At 46.5% G+C, this 15,317-nt stretch overlaps 1 protein-coding gene across 16 annotated transcripts in view; it reads left to right on the plus strand.

The window, feature by feature from the left end:
- MICAL2 (microtubule associated monooxygenase, calponin and LIM domain containing 2) overlaps positions 1-15,317 on the plus strand; it is a 203,808-nt gene that overhangs the window by 43,579 nt on the left and 144,912 nt on the right. For 15 of the 16 annotated variants that reach the window (XM_088791640.1, XM_074336000.2, XM_074336004.2 and 12 more), the window contains one exon: positions 6,305-6,645. In XM_088791640.1, the coding sequence (XP_088647766.1) occupies positions 6,382-6,645 (264 nt within the window). In that variant the 5' untranslated portion in view covers positions 6,305-6,381. Of the gene's footprint in view, positions 1-5,509; positions 5,630-6,304; positions 6,646-15,317 lie in introns of those variants that run through there. The other variant, XM_088791641.1, reaches the window with a different exon arrangement.

Genomic DNA, 15,317 nt, shown 5'->3' on the forward strand with positions numbered 1-15,317 from the left:
CTGTTTGGGTTTTCAGTTTGTCTCTTGGATGTTTCCATAAGCCTTTCCTAGTGGGGGCCCCAGATGGAGTGTGTAAGGAGGCTGCACGTCTGCGTTTAACCCACACAGAAGGGCTTTGACTTACTGTGGGTGATCTCAAGGGCTAAAACCAGGAACAGAGAGGACCTGTGGGAGAGACAGTGTCGATCTCACGGAGGCTGCCTTCTAGTCAGAGAAGGCAAGGGTGGAGTCTGCTGCCCCAGGAGGCAGGGCACTCTCCATCTACAGAGATGACCAAAGGAAGGCTGGGGACCCCTGGCTGGAAGAGGATTACAAGGAGGACAAGGGAGCCCTTTCAGTCCCTTCCCAACCCTTTTTGGTTCAAGTCGGTTGCCACATGCCCATGTAGATGGAAAGCCGGCATCCCTGGGCCGGGTGAGAAGATGACATCTGCAGTCATTCTCTGTGAAGCAGACGTTCAGCCCCTGTTGGGCTCTGCAGAGATGCAGCCTGTGTGGGAGGTGTTTGCCACTGCTGAGGCCCTGGCTGGCTCCAGGTCGCCACAACTGAGGGTCTTCTGTGTCTAAGGCACAGAGTTGAAGCTTTTAGTCCTTCTGACCACTCTGTGAGTGCACGCATGGGGGTGTACACACCCAGTTCGTTGCTGAAGTAACTGGCCCTGCCCGGGGGCCTCTTAGTGAGGTAAACCTGGGAGATGGTAAGTTGGAATGAGGAGCCTGGCAGTGTCAGTGGCAGGAGGGTTTGGTTTTTAGATTGCATTTACCCTGAAACATATCTTATCTGTGAGTCTTGAGGGTGGGGTTGAAGGCTGAGCTTTTCTCCTGGGTCAAACTGCTGCTTTGTAGGAAGGTTCGGCCCAGGGTCTCTCTAGCCCTTCTTAAGTTTTTATAGCATTCCGCCATTTATCTACCTCCTGGTCACACAGTTTGATGCCATTTGGCAGGTGATGAGGCTCAGAGAAGGAAGAAGTTGTGAGAGTCCTAAATGTGACTGTACTGGCAACTCTTGGGCCAGGAGGCTTTGTGGGGACAGAGTCCCAGAGAGCAGTTTCCAGGCTCTCGGCTTCACATGGAAAGGTGCTGGCTTGGGTAGTAGATGGCCATCAGCTGTGGCTGGGTGGCCATCAACTGTAACCAGTTAGCCATTGGCCACTAATATAACTGCCGTGGCTACGCTAGCAAGGGGTTGGGTTGTTGGTTATTTGGCAGAGAAGAGGACGGCAGGTTGCAGATCGTGTGGCTCCTGCTTCCTGTGTCTCCACCCCAGCCGCCAGTGAAAATACAGTGGTATGAACCCCCATCCATGGCTCCATTGGTGTTCCTTTTTGGCCTCACCATACTCTGTGTCCACCTGCCGAGAACCGGGGTGGGACCAGAGACCCTGCATGACGGACTCCTTCTCTGATTTGGGAGGTACTCAGGGACTCCACAAAAACTTTGAACTTGTCTCCCACATGCCATGGGCTGAGCCCATTACCAGTGTTGTCGCTGACAATCTGAGGCCCTGAGTTTTACTTTGTAGCAGCCAGAGGCAGGGGAAGGGAGTTGCTTTGTGACTCATGAAGTCACACAGGCAGAACCGCAAATAAGGGACTCCAGTTGGCAAAAAACAAATTGCTTCAAGGCTATTCTTGGAAACTAAAGCATCACGTCTTGTTTCTTCCCAGAAAATGCAGAAACCTTTCATATTTTTGGGTAGTTGGTTATTTATATTTCAGATCAAACTCCAAAAAGGCAACAGCTGGGTAGTGGTTGACAAGGAAATGTTTAACACGAGCTATTACCCAGGGGCCTCTGGTTTAACTAATTCTTGATCTTCTCCTTTTGGGGGAAAAAGGGGTACCCACCAAAAGTATCACATGCCAGTTTCTGGAAGAAAAGGCTTGAAGCTCAGACTCAGTCTTTCTAAGTCATTTACAAAATGACTTAGTTCATTTACAAAACCACCTTGTGTCATGTATATTTTCAGTTTATTACTCAAATTTCCTCCTGTATATATGGGGAACTGTATATATGGGGAACTTAAAACTCAGAAGTTAGGTAAGGTGTCCAATGTGACTTAGCTAGGAAGTGGATTTGAACCCAGATGTTCTGAATTGAAAGCCTCTAACTTTACAGCACTTCATTCCTTGACCTGAGAAGTTAGTCCCAGTGGTATAAATTACCATATTTTGCCCTATATAATGCGCACCCATGTTTTTGGCCCAAACTTTTCAGGGAAGAAAATCTTTCATTTTAATTTTTTTAATTCAAATTTTTATTTGTTTACATGTAGGTACTTGTTTGTATTGTAGAGGAATTTTGGCATGTGTTTTTAAAAATATTTTAACATTATGGTACAATTTTATGCAACAAATAATTACGAAACACAAGAACAGATACAAGATACCAAAAAATGTATGCACTAATAGCAAATTTACAATATTTACGCATCATAGAAGGCCAAGAACTCTTCGTCCTTGCCATTTCATTGTAAGTTCAACAAAACCAATTATCATATTCCAGGGTATTATTTTGCATACAGATATCATTATTGATTTCTAAAGTTACACTTTTAACTCATAAGCATAAATGAAAGAATTAAAAACATTTATATAGATACACAATTAGTACTACCCATGTATAATGCACATCCTTATTTTTCCCTCACAAATTTGGGCAAAAAAGTGAGCATTATGCATGGCAAAATATGGTATGTTCCTTTTAGTTTGATGAGGTTTGGGCCATTTGAAGAATTGTAATGAATGCTCGTTATCATGTAGCCACAAAGCGCTGAATTCATCACCTACATGACCGAATTTAACCCTTACAACCCTGGGAAATGAGTATTATTATCCCCATTTTACAGATGAGAACATAGGCTGAGATAGATTAGATAGTTTGCCAAGGTTCACACAGCTGACAAGTGCATGGGACCAGATTCTCCTCCAGGTTTGCCAGACTCTAAATATTCTGATGTTATTCTGTGAGGAAACCTACCCCGCGTGAGTGTTAGAGTCACTTTAAGGTCTTGACTTAAATTGGAAAACTGATGTTAAAGGTTGAGACCAGACCCTTTAGACCCAGGGAGGCAGGTCTGAGCCTGGTACCGGGGTGGGTACCGTCCAGGCAGCTCTTATCTCCTCCTGTCTGGCCGTCTCCCTCCACCTCCCTTATCTTACTCTAGATAAGAGCTAGTTCCTGGAGCTCCCACGCCCACCCAGCGCCCTCAGCACCACCTTTGGCTCTTTCCACTGGATCCCTAAGATTAAGTTGTTCATTTTCCTTTTGCGGGGAGGAGGGGAGGCAGCTGGGATTGGGAGGAGACAGGTTCTTCCAGTTTGTAAATGACTCTCTGGCAGTCAGGTCTGGCTTGATAACTCTAAACAGTTTACCATTTTAGACAAGGAGGAGATGGCAACTTGGAGGATTGATTTACAAAACTGTTTTTCAAACTGGTGCCTTCCCCAGATATAAACACACCCATGTGCTGGATGCAGTGTTCATTTCCACATCTACTGAGTGCCTCCCCGGGCCAGGCTCTGCTATCACACGTGTATCTCATAGCAACCCTGCAAGGTGCAGATTCTTACCTGAAACTGAGGCTCAGAATTTGCATGGCTTGTGTGAGGCCAGCGAGGGGCTGAGCAGAGCTTTGGACTTGGGCTCCAATAGCCCCGAAGCCTGTGGTTTTCTCTGTACCACCGGCCCACCCTCAGCAAGGACTGCAGGACACCAGTTGAATTCAAGTAGCTTTGCATTTGCCAATCAGCTACTGTAGCCTTTGTTCAATGCTGAGCGGGGAAGTGGTTCCAAAGATGAAGACCGAGGATGTTAATACACTCTGAGAAGCAAATTGGTCTTGCTCTCTGTTATGCTGTCTGGGTGGCAAGTCTTGGCTGGGGATGGGGGCGGTGAGGGGACAGGAGGAGGCAGTGTGTATGTGAGTGATGCCACAGTGAGCACTGGGGACATTGAAGAAGCTGAGAGAGCATCTGTGACTCCGTGTTTTCTCAGTGCCAGGCCAAACTCAGAGCCAGCTTTCCAAGTCTGTTGAACTTGTTGAGCTGTGGGGACCAGAGCAGCCACGTAAGTTCTCATGAAGAATGGAGGCCTGGCTGAGGAGTACGACTCGGCTAGGTCTGGAGCAGGGAATGTGCTATTCTCCCTTCAGCCGACTATGGTGCCAGGCATATTGGAAGCTTCCAGGGAAAGAGGAAAGGGAGGGGTCCTATGCTGTGCCCCTCACCCGTCAGCATCTCAGTGTCTGGTGTCTGGAGAGCTTGTCTTCTCCCAGCAGGCTGCTCCTTATAGGTGGTGCCCAGCCAGGCTGCCATATAATATTCACATGAGAGCTTTTCCCGTTGCTCTCCCAGCTGCTTTCCTCATTGTCTCCTGGGCAGCCCCCTAGCTGCCTCCTTCTCCAGTCTACCCTCTGCTGGCTCCTCTTCCCAAAGACTTTTCTCAGCTCCTGCTTCATCTCCTGCACCCCACAGCCCACTAGAGAAGTCAGGTGCCCTCCACGATCTGCCCTGGAAGACATTCCCCACCCCACCCCACCCCTTGTCATGAGTCCTTAATTCCTGACACCTTGAACTTGCTGTCATTATGCAATTGTACTGGCTCTTCCCAGACTCACACTTTAGTGTGGTGTTTTCTTCACCTGAAATGTCCGTTCCCCAGTCTTCTAATAAAATCATCTCGTTCCTAAAATTGTAGCATTTTGGCCTTTCCCTCTCACGTGCCTATGGACTCCATGGTTGGACACTTGCCCTGGGCTTGCAGGCACTGTGTTCATATTCTACAAGCCCTTGCCTATTGTCTTGTAATCAACTCTTTATGGGCCTGGCCTGTCTTCCTCCCTAGGGCCCATCTCTATCACCAGCACCTAGGGTGATACATGGCTCTTGCTAAAACACTAGCAATTGTTGCTGAATGAATAAATAAAGGATTAAGGAAGAAGATAAACACGGGTCTCTGCTTTTAGTATTATAAAGCCGGTCCAATCCAAATGCACCCATAATAGCATTCCCATCTGGAAATTAGGAAGTCGCCCAGCCTGAGGGCCTTGTCTCTGTTTGCTGGTCTCCTTCTGCCAGGCCTCTGTCTGAGGGAGCTCGCTGCGCTGTATCTTCTTATTTACAGACCCTCTCAAGCCCTCCTGACAGCTGGGCCGGCCCTAGCTCCTCTATGCTTGTCTTCTTGCACTAGCTTTGGATTCTGGAAAAATAGTGCTTTAGAAAATCAGCTCTAATTTTATTTTTGTTCCTTTGAAACTTAAATGACTTTCCTAAAAAATGCCTGAGGTTAGAGTGGTACAGAGAGAAAGGACGATGGCCAAAACCCAGGCAAGCTATTTTTGTGACGCGAATGAACACCCATCGCATTTTTCCTTCCATCAGCCTAAGCACTTGTTCCAAATAGCTCACAGCTTGGGCTTCCAAAGCCCAGGCTCCTTGTGTACGTCAGGCGGAGACCCATGTGTCGTCCTGTCTGTCTCTTATGTCTGATGGGGACAAATGCTGTGCTTTCAGCAGATGACAGGGATAGAGAGAGGTTTTGAGAAGTTGCTGTCTGTCGTCTGTATAGTGGGAAGACCTGCGCTCTGGTAACCAGCAAAAGAAGACTTAAAAATTGATGTCTAACCATAGGTAAGGTGGTCCTGAAACCCAGGGAGGCATGTGCTTGGATTTGTTTTGGTCTGTGTACTAATATCAGGTAGCCAGGTTACATTATATTCGTTGACCAATTTGCAGCAAGAGTTACAGGTTTTTAATGGTGCTAAATCTAGAGACTTTTCTGTTTTTTCCCTTTCACTAGTTACTATATCTCGAACCATCTGGCTCATAGCAAAATTGACCAAGGAATGCTGACCTCAGCCATGGTATAGCTTTGGTTCTCTTCACCCAGCGGGAAGAGTGGGGTGTTAGGGAGAAAGACGTTGCTACCATGTTTCCCCAAAAATAACACCTCGCCGGACCATCAGCTCTAATGTGTCTTTTGGAGCCAAAATTAATATAAGACCCGGTCTTATTTTACGATAATATAAGACTGGGTTTTATATAATGTAAGACCGGATCTTATATTAATTTTGGCTCCAAAAGATGCATTAGAGCTGATGGTGTGGCTAGGTCTTATTTTCGGGGAAACACGATAGCAAGGCAGCATTACCAGTTTAGAAGGTATGACTGTACATTTGCTATAGATTTTTTGTGTTTAGTATCAAGTCTTACGCTTAGTATCTTAAAGGAGTTTTATTTTTGCCTCCCAGCCCCCATCCCCACCCCACCCTCAGAGCTCACCTCTGCCTCCACCTACCTTTGCAGGTGTGACGTCTCTCCCGGTACTTCATGGTGTCCTCCTGCATCCTCTCCACACCACTGCTCCACACGGCTCCTGAAACATGGGGGAAAACGAGGACGAGAAGCAGCTCCACGCTGGGCAGGTTTTCGAGAACTTTGTCCAGGCCTCCACATGCAAAGGGACCCTCCAGGCCTTCAACATCCTCACACGACACCTGGACCTGGACCCTCTAGACCACAGAAACTTTTATTCCAAGCTCAAGTCCAAGGTGACCACCTGGAAGGCCAAAGCCCTGTGGTACAAATTGGACAAGCGTGGATCCCACAAAGAATATAAGCGAGGGAAGTCATGTATGAACACCAAGGTAAGGGAACCCCTGTGTGGACGTTGCTTACCCTTGTTGAGAGGGTAGGAAGCTGTCGCCATTTTAACATTTTAAGGTTCTTAACAGGTATGGGTGTGTTTGAATGTCTTGCTCAGTTGAAGGTTTCCTTTGTCTGTACCTGTCCAACTTATCCTGGTTGGGTGTTTCCACCTTAATGTTCTGGCCTCAGCAACTCTTGCACTCTCTTCAAAGCAGAGACAATACCCTCTCCAAGGCTGACATTTTCCTACTTCTACTACTACTTCTAGTAGCTACTATTTATTGAGCAACTCTGATGTGCTAGGCACTTTACGTACACATTGAACACCCACAGTAGTCCATTGGGCCATTTTAGAGATATGGAAACTGAGAAGTCAATGTTCTTGCCCAAGATCACACAATTAGACAACAACCTTGGTCTATCTGATTCTAGGGACTGAGCCCTAAATTCCAGGGAGAGGCATAATTAGAGAGTTGTGGTCTCTGAGAGCAAACGTTTTAGAAAGATCCCCTGGCTTTCACTGGCTAAGAAACAGGTCTTTGGTCCTTACTGCCTTTTCCTGCCTCTCTTTTCCTCCTCACACTTCCCCATTCTCCCTCTCCCCACCCCCTTCCCCAGAATGCATTTCTCTGCTCAGTATCATCCTTATAGTTAAACCTCCACAAGCTGATGACTTCCCCCACTGTTTGGCCATAAGCAACATCTGTGAACATGTGGCTGACCAGCACATCACATCTCTGCTATCTCTGCAATGCCCATCGCTGAATGGGCAGCCAAAAGTCAAGACTTCCCTTCTGGGCCTTGGGGGCTGTCAGCCCTGGGCACTGGTCCAGGCCGTATGTTTAAGTTAAAAGTGAGTGTGCTGTATTTAGACCTCACAGGAGATAGCTCAGTCAGAGCCCTTGGAATTCTAGTCGGTGCCAATCCCAGACAAGAGGATTGAACTCTCCATGGCGATCAGGACTGTTGTGTGTTTGTTTTGGTGATGAGGAGCCGTTGAGTCCACCGTGGGATATGGCTGCTCTCCCTGGCCCCCAGGGGAGACAGCTGCCAAGCTCCTCGGAGCCTGGGATGTACAACTGTACAGCGCATGGAAAGAGCATTGCATCAGGATGCAACAGACCGATCGCTTCAGCCCAGAGCATACTCGCTGTCCAGGCAGTGCCTGCCCATAACCTGCCAAGCTTCAGCCATACACAGAGGAGATGGAAGAGTTACAGAAAAAGAGCGGGAGAAAGGAGTGAAGTCAGCTTCCTGGGTGCCACCCCCACCCAGCACCTCCCTTCCTAGTTGTAACTTCATGGTTCATAATTCACTGGGCAGCTCTTCAGACTTGGGGCCGGAAGGGAGCTTTTAGCTTTAAAAACATTACCCTTCTCAGTAATTATATAAAGTGGCTTTCTTTTAAAAAGTTCCCCTAGAAGTCAGGTGGCTGGACTGCAATAGGTTTTCTCAGGGAAGGTTTTCCGAGGTCTTATTAGTTCCACTTGTCATTGCCTCGTACACTTAACAGTTTCTACCTGCTGAGAGAACTCGCCTGGCAATCTGAAGACAGACCTTCAGAGGGAGTCAGCCAGCAAAGGGATGGAATGGAGGGCTGACCACCACGCAAATGTCTTTCTTTCAAAAATCACCTGTCTGGCCAGGCCCTATTTTATAAGATTTGATGGCTTGAAATAAAAGAGTCGTCACATCCTGTGGTTGGCAGGCCACCATTGATGCCTGAGATCCAAAGGGAAAGAATGAACATCTTTAGTTAGTGATGCTGAGTAAGAGTGACTCTTGCCCGGGAATTTTTACACCTTGCTTAGGAGGAGGAACAAAGACACTGGAAATGTGTGGTAGCCCATCTCATGAAAACGACCTGGAGAGTAGGAAATGCATTTGAAAATGCACTCTAAGCGTCGTCATGACTGTGCTAGGCCACGTAGGCTGCTCAAACTAACCTAAAGAAAACAGGGAAATCAACAGTTCATGTAAACAGGAAGGTCCAGACATCCAAAATCTGTCCCATCCTCTTTTCTTCCATCTAGCTCTTGAACGTTTAGCTCTGTTTGGGTGCTATTCTTCTCTCCTGCAAACAGATTTTCTCCATGTTGCTAGCCTCTAGTCCATATCTTGATAGCGCTGTGACCCAGAGCTATATCTGCCTGCTTGATATTGAAATAAAATCTCAGCGAAGGATTCCAATAGGCTCACTTCTGGGCCAGTTATTGTGGCCAAAGGCAACGGAGCTGGCTGCCACTATCTTTGGCAGCCCTTTCAAGCATCACATGATTGACAGGAGGGAGGAGCAGGTCCCCAGGGACGTGAAGGTGCAAGACAGATAAACAACAGGTGCCTCTACAGTGACTATTGGTTTGCATTCCAGTTATGGCACAGGCCCTCTCCATCCTGGCCCTCGCCTGTGGATGGTTAGTGCTCAGCTTATACTCCTTGTTGTGAGTCGAGCAAAACAGAGAAAGTGGTCCCCCCCACTCTTGCGACATGAACAGGCGCTGTCTTGCTCACACCCCTCATGTAGGTGTCCTTCGGTGAGTCATTGACACTGAGCATCGGCCCAACAAGAAATGCTGGACGTTAGCTGATCACGCCGCCAGGGCACACAGGTGGCACACGTAGCCACAGGTAGGGTGAGCATGAATGGAGTTCAGCCAGAGCTCCCACTTGGTGTTGATGTGGACACAGCTCAGCACCAACTGCAGTGGATCTGAGCTTCAGAATTTCATGAGTATTTATCAGCCCCTACCATGTGCTAAGACTGTGCTATTGCCTTCCTGCCAGCTGTGTGTGTGTGTGTGTGTTGATGGTGGGCGCAGATTAACGACCGCTATTTGGAAATGACGGCTTCTGTGACAGGTGCCAGGGGATAGGGAGAAGGAATGCAACGTGACCAACGCAGTGACTTAGATGCCAGTTACAGAATCTAACTTGGAATGATTGTGTATTATTGATTATTATTTCTGAGGGTTTGGTCAGGCACTTAGTAATTCTTTCCCTGGGCGTGGTCCGTGTGGATAAGAATGGAGTGAACTAAAGATCAGGCCAAATGAACTCTGTCAGGACTAATAATGGGCTCTGTATTAGGAGAGGACCTGGATCATAAGCCACTTTCAGTTGTGTAACGTTCCTGGGAAAAACAACCCAGAAGAAAATGCAATACATAATTAGGTATGGGAATTACTATAATCACAAAATCGGAGTCTTATCATTTATTTTATATGTACCTTTAATGCTAGAAGGTACTTGAGAGACTGTTGTGTATAATCTCTGCGTTTCATGGGTGACAAACAAGCTATTTAGCTAAAACTAATGGGCGGCATTGCCAGGATTTGGGCTCTGTTTACTGGTTTGCTCATATATACTTTTGTTTACTCATTCATTACATATTTCCAGTGCTCTATACCTTAGCAGGCGTTTAACAGGGGAGATGGCTTGAAAGATTAATAAGAAGTGGTTCTTACTTGAACTTTCTATAGAAGAGACAGAAATGCCATTATTTCCGTCACTTAATCATTTATTCACTTAATGGTTTATGAGTTGAATAATTATTGAGCAGCTACTAGAGCCAGGCATTTATCTAGGCACCCATCAGCCACTTAATAGCTCTATGGCCTTCAACAACCTACTAAAATAAATCTCTGATCCCCAGTAGCATTCTCTGTAAAATGAGGATAATAAGGGTATTTCATGGACTTGCTGTGATGACTAAGTAGAATGCTGCCTAGTACATAGCAAGTGATCAGTAAATGTTTAGCCATTATTATCATCAATATCCTGAGTGTTGTGAGAGAGGTGCGTACACTATTCTGCAGGATTATGGGTGACTGGGATAGTCTGGGAATCCTTCCTGGAAGAGGAGGTATGATTTGGGGCTTGACAGATGAATAGGAGTTAGCCATACGTTGCTGAGGAAAGAGCTAGAGGGAACACAGGCAGAGAGATCAAATCTACGCAGAGTGTGTTCATGAAATGGGAATGAAGGTGCATGTGGGGACATGTGAGAGGGTGAGAGCCAGAGAGAGCTGAATGGATGGATGGCAGGAGGAGACCAGAGAGAAAGCCCTCCAGGGGCCAGATTGTGAAGAGGGAGTCCTGCAGTCAAACAGAAGACCTGGAGGACCATTGAGTATGAGCCCCGATTCCCACTCCAGGGTTCTTGCCACCACCCTCCCTAGTGTGGCTCAATAATTATGAGTAACCAATTCAGGCCAGAAGGCATTTGTACAGCACTGTCATCAAAACACGCGTGCAGGAAATGAATCATGGACTCTTTTGTCACCAGCAAACGTGGGGCTAGCCTGTATAATGAAAACTCTTGCATTCACCTGTGGAAGGGAAATGTCTGTATTTTGTGAGCATCCAGCAGGGTCACCCCACACCTTTTGCTCCTGAACATGACCCCTGCTCATTTTTGCCTCTGCAGTGGCACCTCAGTGGGGTTATAGCCAAGGCTGCCAAATGCATGCGGCCCAACTCATGCTGTGGTTTCTGAGCTGCAGAGGGAAGCAGGGAGGCTGGGTGGGAGATTGGGAGGGCTGGAGCTGGGAGCAGAAGGCTGCTATCTCCTGGCCTAGATAAGCCTATCTGACATTCCGGACCTCTGAAATCATCCACCGCAGCCCCCAAAGCCAGGCCCCACTGCACCACTGGGCCATGCGTGCCAAGTACCGCTTTGCCTAATATGGACAGTTGCAGACAAAACCGGTAGAGCAGACGATAGTCTCCGGGGTGTGAAATTCTGTTCCAGTTGAACAAAAAAAGCTTAGACGAACCCTTCATTTGTCCACTTACCTGACAGTGGACTCCTGGCACTGCTACGTTAGACATGGTCATGCCCAGGTGATCAATTCAGTGGTGTTCTTTGCTCCCCTTAGCATCACAACTTCACATGGAGTGTGTGGGGTTGGCATGAAGGTGTGTGTTGGATATTACATATGAGCTTGAGTAAAACCAATTCCTAACAATATTAAACTGAGTTGAAAAAAGCTCATCTTTGGCTGTCTTCATAAGAAATGGTTGATCTGGGTTCACTGTGGTTCATTTGATAAATACATGTATGAAAAAGACCTCTGTGTCTTTTTAAGAAAATGACCAATTAGTTTTCTTTAATTAAAAAAGAAATGCATGCTCACCATAGAAAAATAATTCAAGCAGGGCAAGAAAATACGCTGTCGAGTGTCTTCCACAGGCCCCCAGGCCCACTCCCTAGAAGCAACCACTGTCCCATTTCCAGTGTATTCTTCCTGGAAGTCTCTACATGTGCACGCTTACATGTGTGTGCGTGAGTGCATATGGATATATGCGTCCCCCTTATTTTTAATGGAGTTATTTTTTTTAACGTATTTATTGTGTATCTTGCTTTCTTCACTCAAAAATGTATCTTGGAGATTTTTTTATATCAGTACATCGGGCTCTAACCCATTTATTATTTCACAGCTTTTTATGGCTTCCCATTTTGTGGCTAGATCACAATTTATTTACCTGCTTGGATTGTTTCCAGTCTATTGCCGTTTTAAACAGTGCTGCAGTATACTTCCTCAGACGTACATGCTTTGTATGCACAGGAAAGTGTTGCTACAGGATAGATTGTGAGAATTTCAGAGTAAAGGCTACGTGCATTGCATTACGGATACTATAGGCATTGGCAAAGTCTCTTCCTGGGGGTTCTTCCAGCAGCCACTCCTTCCTTAGCTGGAGGATGCTAAAGAGAGTTCTTCTCTAAAAAGCAACATGTTGGCTACTTGGATTTCCTTGGCCTTGCTGAGGCGGCATTGGGATGGACACGTTCTGAGTCCTGGAATCTGGGCTGGGTGACCTTGAACGGGGCCACTGAGTGAGAGCAGTGTAGCAGGAATATGGTGGGGATGCTGCCACCCTGTAACAATCACAGTCACCGCATCGCTGTTACCACCCAACATTGCTCAGTGCTTTGTAATTGAGAACATTGTTGCATATACATGGTTTCATTAAGAAGTTCGCTCTATCCCATAAGGTGAATGCTCTTTAAAAGAAGAACAAATACGAGTGTAGACTATATTTCATCAGAGAATGGGAGCTGTTAGAGCCCTGGCCTAGGGATGATCTTTGAGAGCCCAGTACTGTTTGTGCTGCTGAAAAGGGGTCCTGTTCCAGGCCTGGCTAAGTCGTTCTCTTTATGATTGAGTTTAAGCAAGCATCACCTCCTCTGGGGAGTCCTCCCGGAACTCTTTTCCACTTCCTTCTGTATCCCACCCCAGTCTGGGTCTGGGGCTCCACGTGGGCTCCCAGACTCTAGTCCTACCAGATCTCACGGATCAGCGCCCCTCATTGCTGCTTTTTTCTCCTTCTTCTTTCCTCTTTCACACTCACCATGAGCAACCTGTGGACAGGGCCTATGTCTGGCTCATCCCTGTGTCTTGAGCACCCAGCCCAGGGCTTGGACAGGGAAGCTGCTCAGGGACTAGATAAATGAACTCTGCAGCTCAAGAGGCTTCTGTCTGGAGCTGGACAGATAGTGTGCTATGTAGTATAACATACATAGTCCTTCTTTCTAGAGCTGTACTGGGTGAGTCCTGGTACTTCCAAGCCTTGATAGTGGCTTTGCAGAAGCCAGTACCAGCCAATCCCTTTATTGCCTTATTTAAGCATCTGTCCAAATTGGCATCGGAGCATTGCTCCCTGAGCTTCCTTTCCCTGTGGTCTGAGGACGATGACCGCAGCCTTGTCTGGGCCTCGACTAGCATCTGGCTATTTGTGGAGCTTCCAAGGGGCACAGGAAATTGGCGAATAGGCCTGGGAGGCTGAAGGGTTGGACCTTCTTTTTCTTAGAGAAAAAAAGAAAACCCTCTTGCAGTTCCTGGCCCACCCAGGGTTGCACAAAGCCTTAGGGAATCTCTGGCTAAGATTATCCAAATAAATGTGTACGCGGGGCAGGGCAAGAGGAAACCATGAAGCCATTTCATGCTCTGCTTCCCAGACTGGGAGGGATCCCCCGGCTGCCCTCTTTCCTGCTCATCCGAGATCCATTCTCTGCTTTGCTTTTTTCCACACACACACACAAAAAAAACGTTGGAGATCAGTGTATTCCATGGGAGGGAATTTTTTTGCTTTGTGTTAATATATCTGTTTACCTCCTACTTAGCTGGGTGAGGCTCCAGGCTGAGTTCAGCCTCCGGCCGCCACAGCTCAGGTCCTGGGCGGTTCACTGGGCCCAGCCTTTAGGTTGTTCTCCCTCTGAGTCCATGAGGCCTGAACTCAGCTGCAAGTAACTGAAAACTGACTTCAGAGACTTCAACAAATAAGTTGTTTTTTACCCAGATGTCAGGAGAGACATGGTGGCTGCAGGTTTAGTGGCTATATCCTCTGCAATTCTCTAGGCCAGGGCTGTCCAATAAAAGTATAATGCAAGCCACATACATAATTTAAAATGTTCTAGTAGTTACATTTACAAAGGGCAAAGAAATGGTGAGATTGATTTTAATAATATATTTTATTAAACCTAACATATCCACAATACTAGCATTTCAACATGTAGTCAATATAAAAAAATATCATTGTGATAGTTTATGTTCTTTTTGCATTAAGTCTCTGAAATTCTGTGTGTGTTTTACTGTCCATCTCACCTCAGATGAGCCACCTTTCAAATGCTCAAATAGCCACATGTGTCTCATGGATTTCAAATTGCGTAGTGCAGCTCTAGGCTTTTCCCTCATGCTTGTCACTTTGTTGTCACAAGATGATAGCCATCTTCCCCTCTAAAGCAGCCGTTACATCTGCTTCAGAGGCAGGAAGAAGGTAGGGGCTGCTCTAGCTGCACACATTGCCTTATCACGTGGGCCAGGGCGTTCCCAGGAACCCCATTAAGATACTAACTCCATGGGGGAAGGACTTTTTGTCTACATAGTCTTTGCTGATTCCCCAGCACCTAGGATAAAGTCTGATGCACAGTAGGTATTTGCCTCAGGTTGAGTTCTTCAAAAGCAGATGCTTAGAATGTATTCGTCGAGGAAAATGTTCATTCGCCATCAACACCTATGAAAGGAACTGGGGGGGAAGCAGGACTGGGCTGAAGAAGAACTCAAACTGTGTATAAGAGAACCAAATGCCTGCAGGTTCAAGCAATTGGATCTTTTCCTCCCTGGCCTTTTAGCAAATGAGTTTTTGTAAGAGATAAGGGAGGGAGGCCTTGCAAACCTCAGGCGGTGTTGGACTGTCAGCTATGAGCTATCAGCTCTCTATAGAATACATTTAACATATACACCAAGAAAAATATTGTACTGTCTAACATACAGTTAAAGAAGTGTGTGCTGAGGGGGAGTGAGTTGTAAATCTAATAGTATATACATGTATTCTTTGATGTATGATATATAAAATTGTATTACATAAAAACTACTCAGCTTAAACTTCTACGCAGCATCTTGGAAAGAAAAACCAAATATGCTGTAACTTCAGAACCTGTTCAGAGCCTTCAGCTGTATGTAACATATTCTACTGCCACCTGGCATATACCGCTTGTCCTCTTATGAGCTATACAAGATATAAATACAAGGCAGCAAGCTGTCAGCGAAGGTTTGTCCATGGGAATTCAGCAGTGGCAACAGTTTTATTCTTAGATCCTCTCTCCATGGAAAGCTGTCTAAATCTGAGAAACGTACCTGGGACAATTCCTTTACGTCCAAATCTATAGAAC

The sequence above is a fragment of the Rhinolophus sinicus genome, chromosome 14 (genome assembly GCF_057876585.1).
Source record: "Rhinolophus sinicus isolate RSI-liver-muscle chromosome 14, RSI-T2T, whole genome shotgun sequence".
NCBI lineage: Eukaryota > Metazoa > Chordata > Mammalia > Chiroptera > Rhinolophidae > Rhinolophus > Rhinolophus sinicus.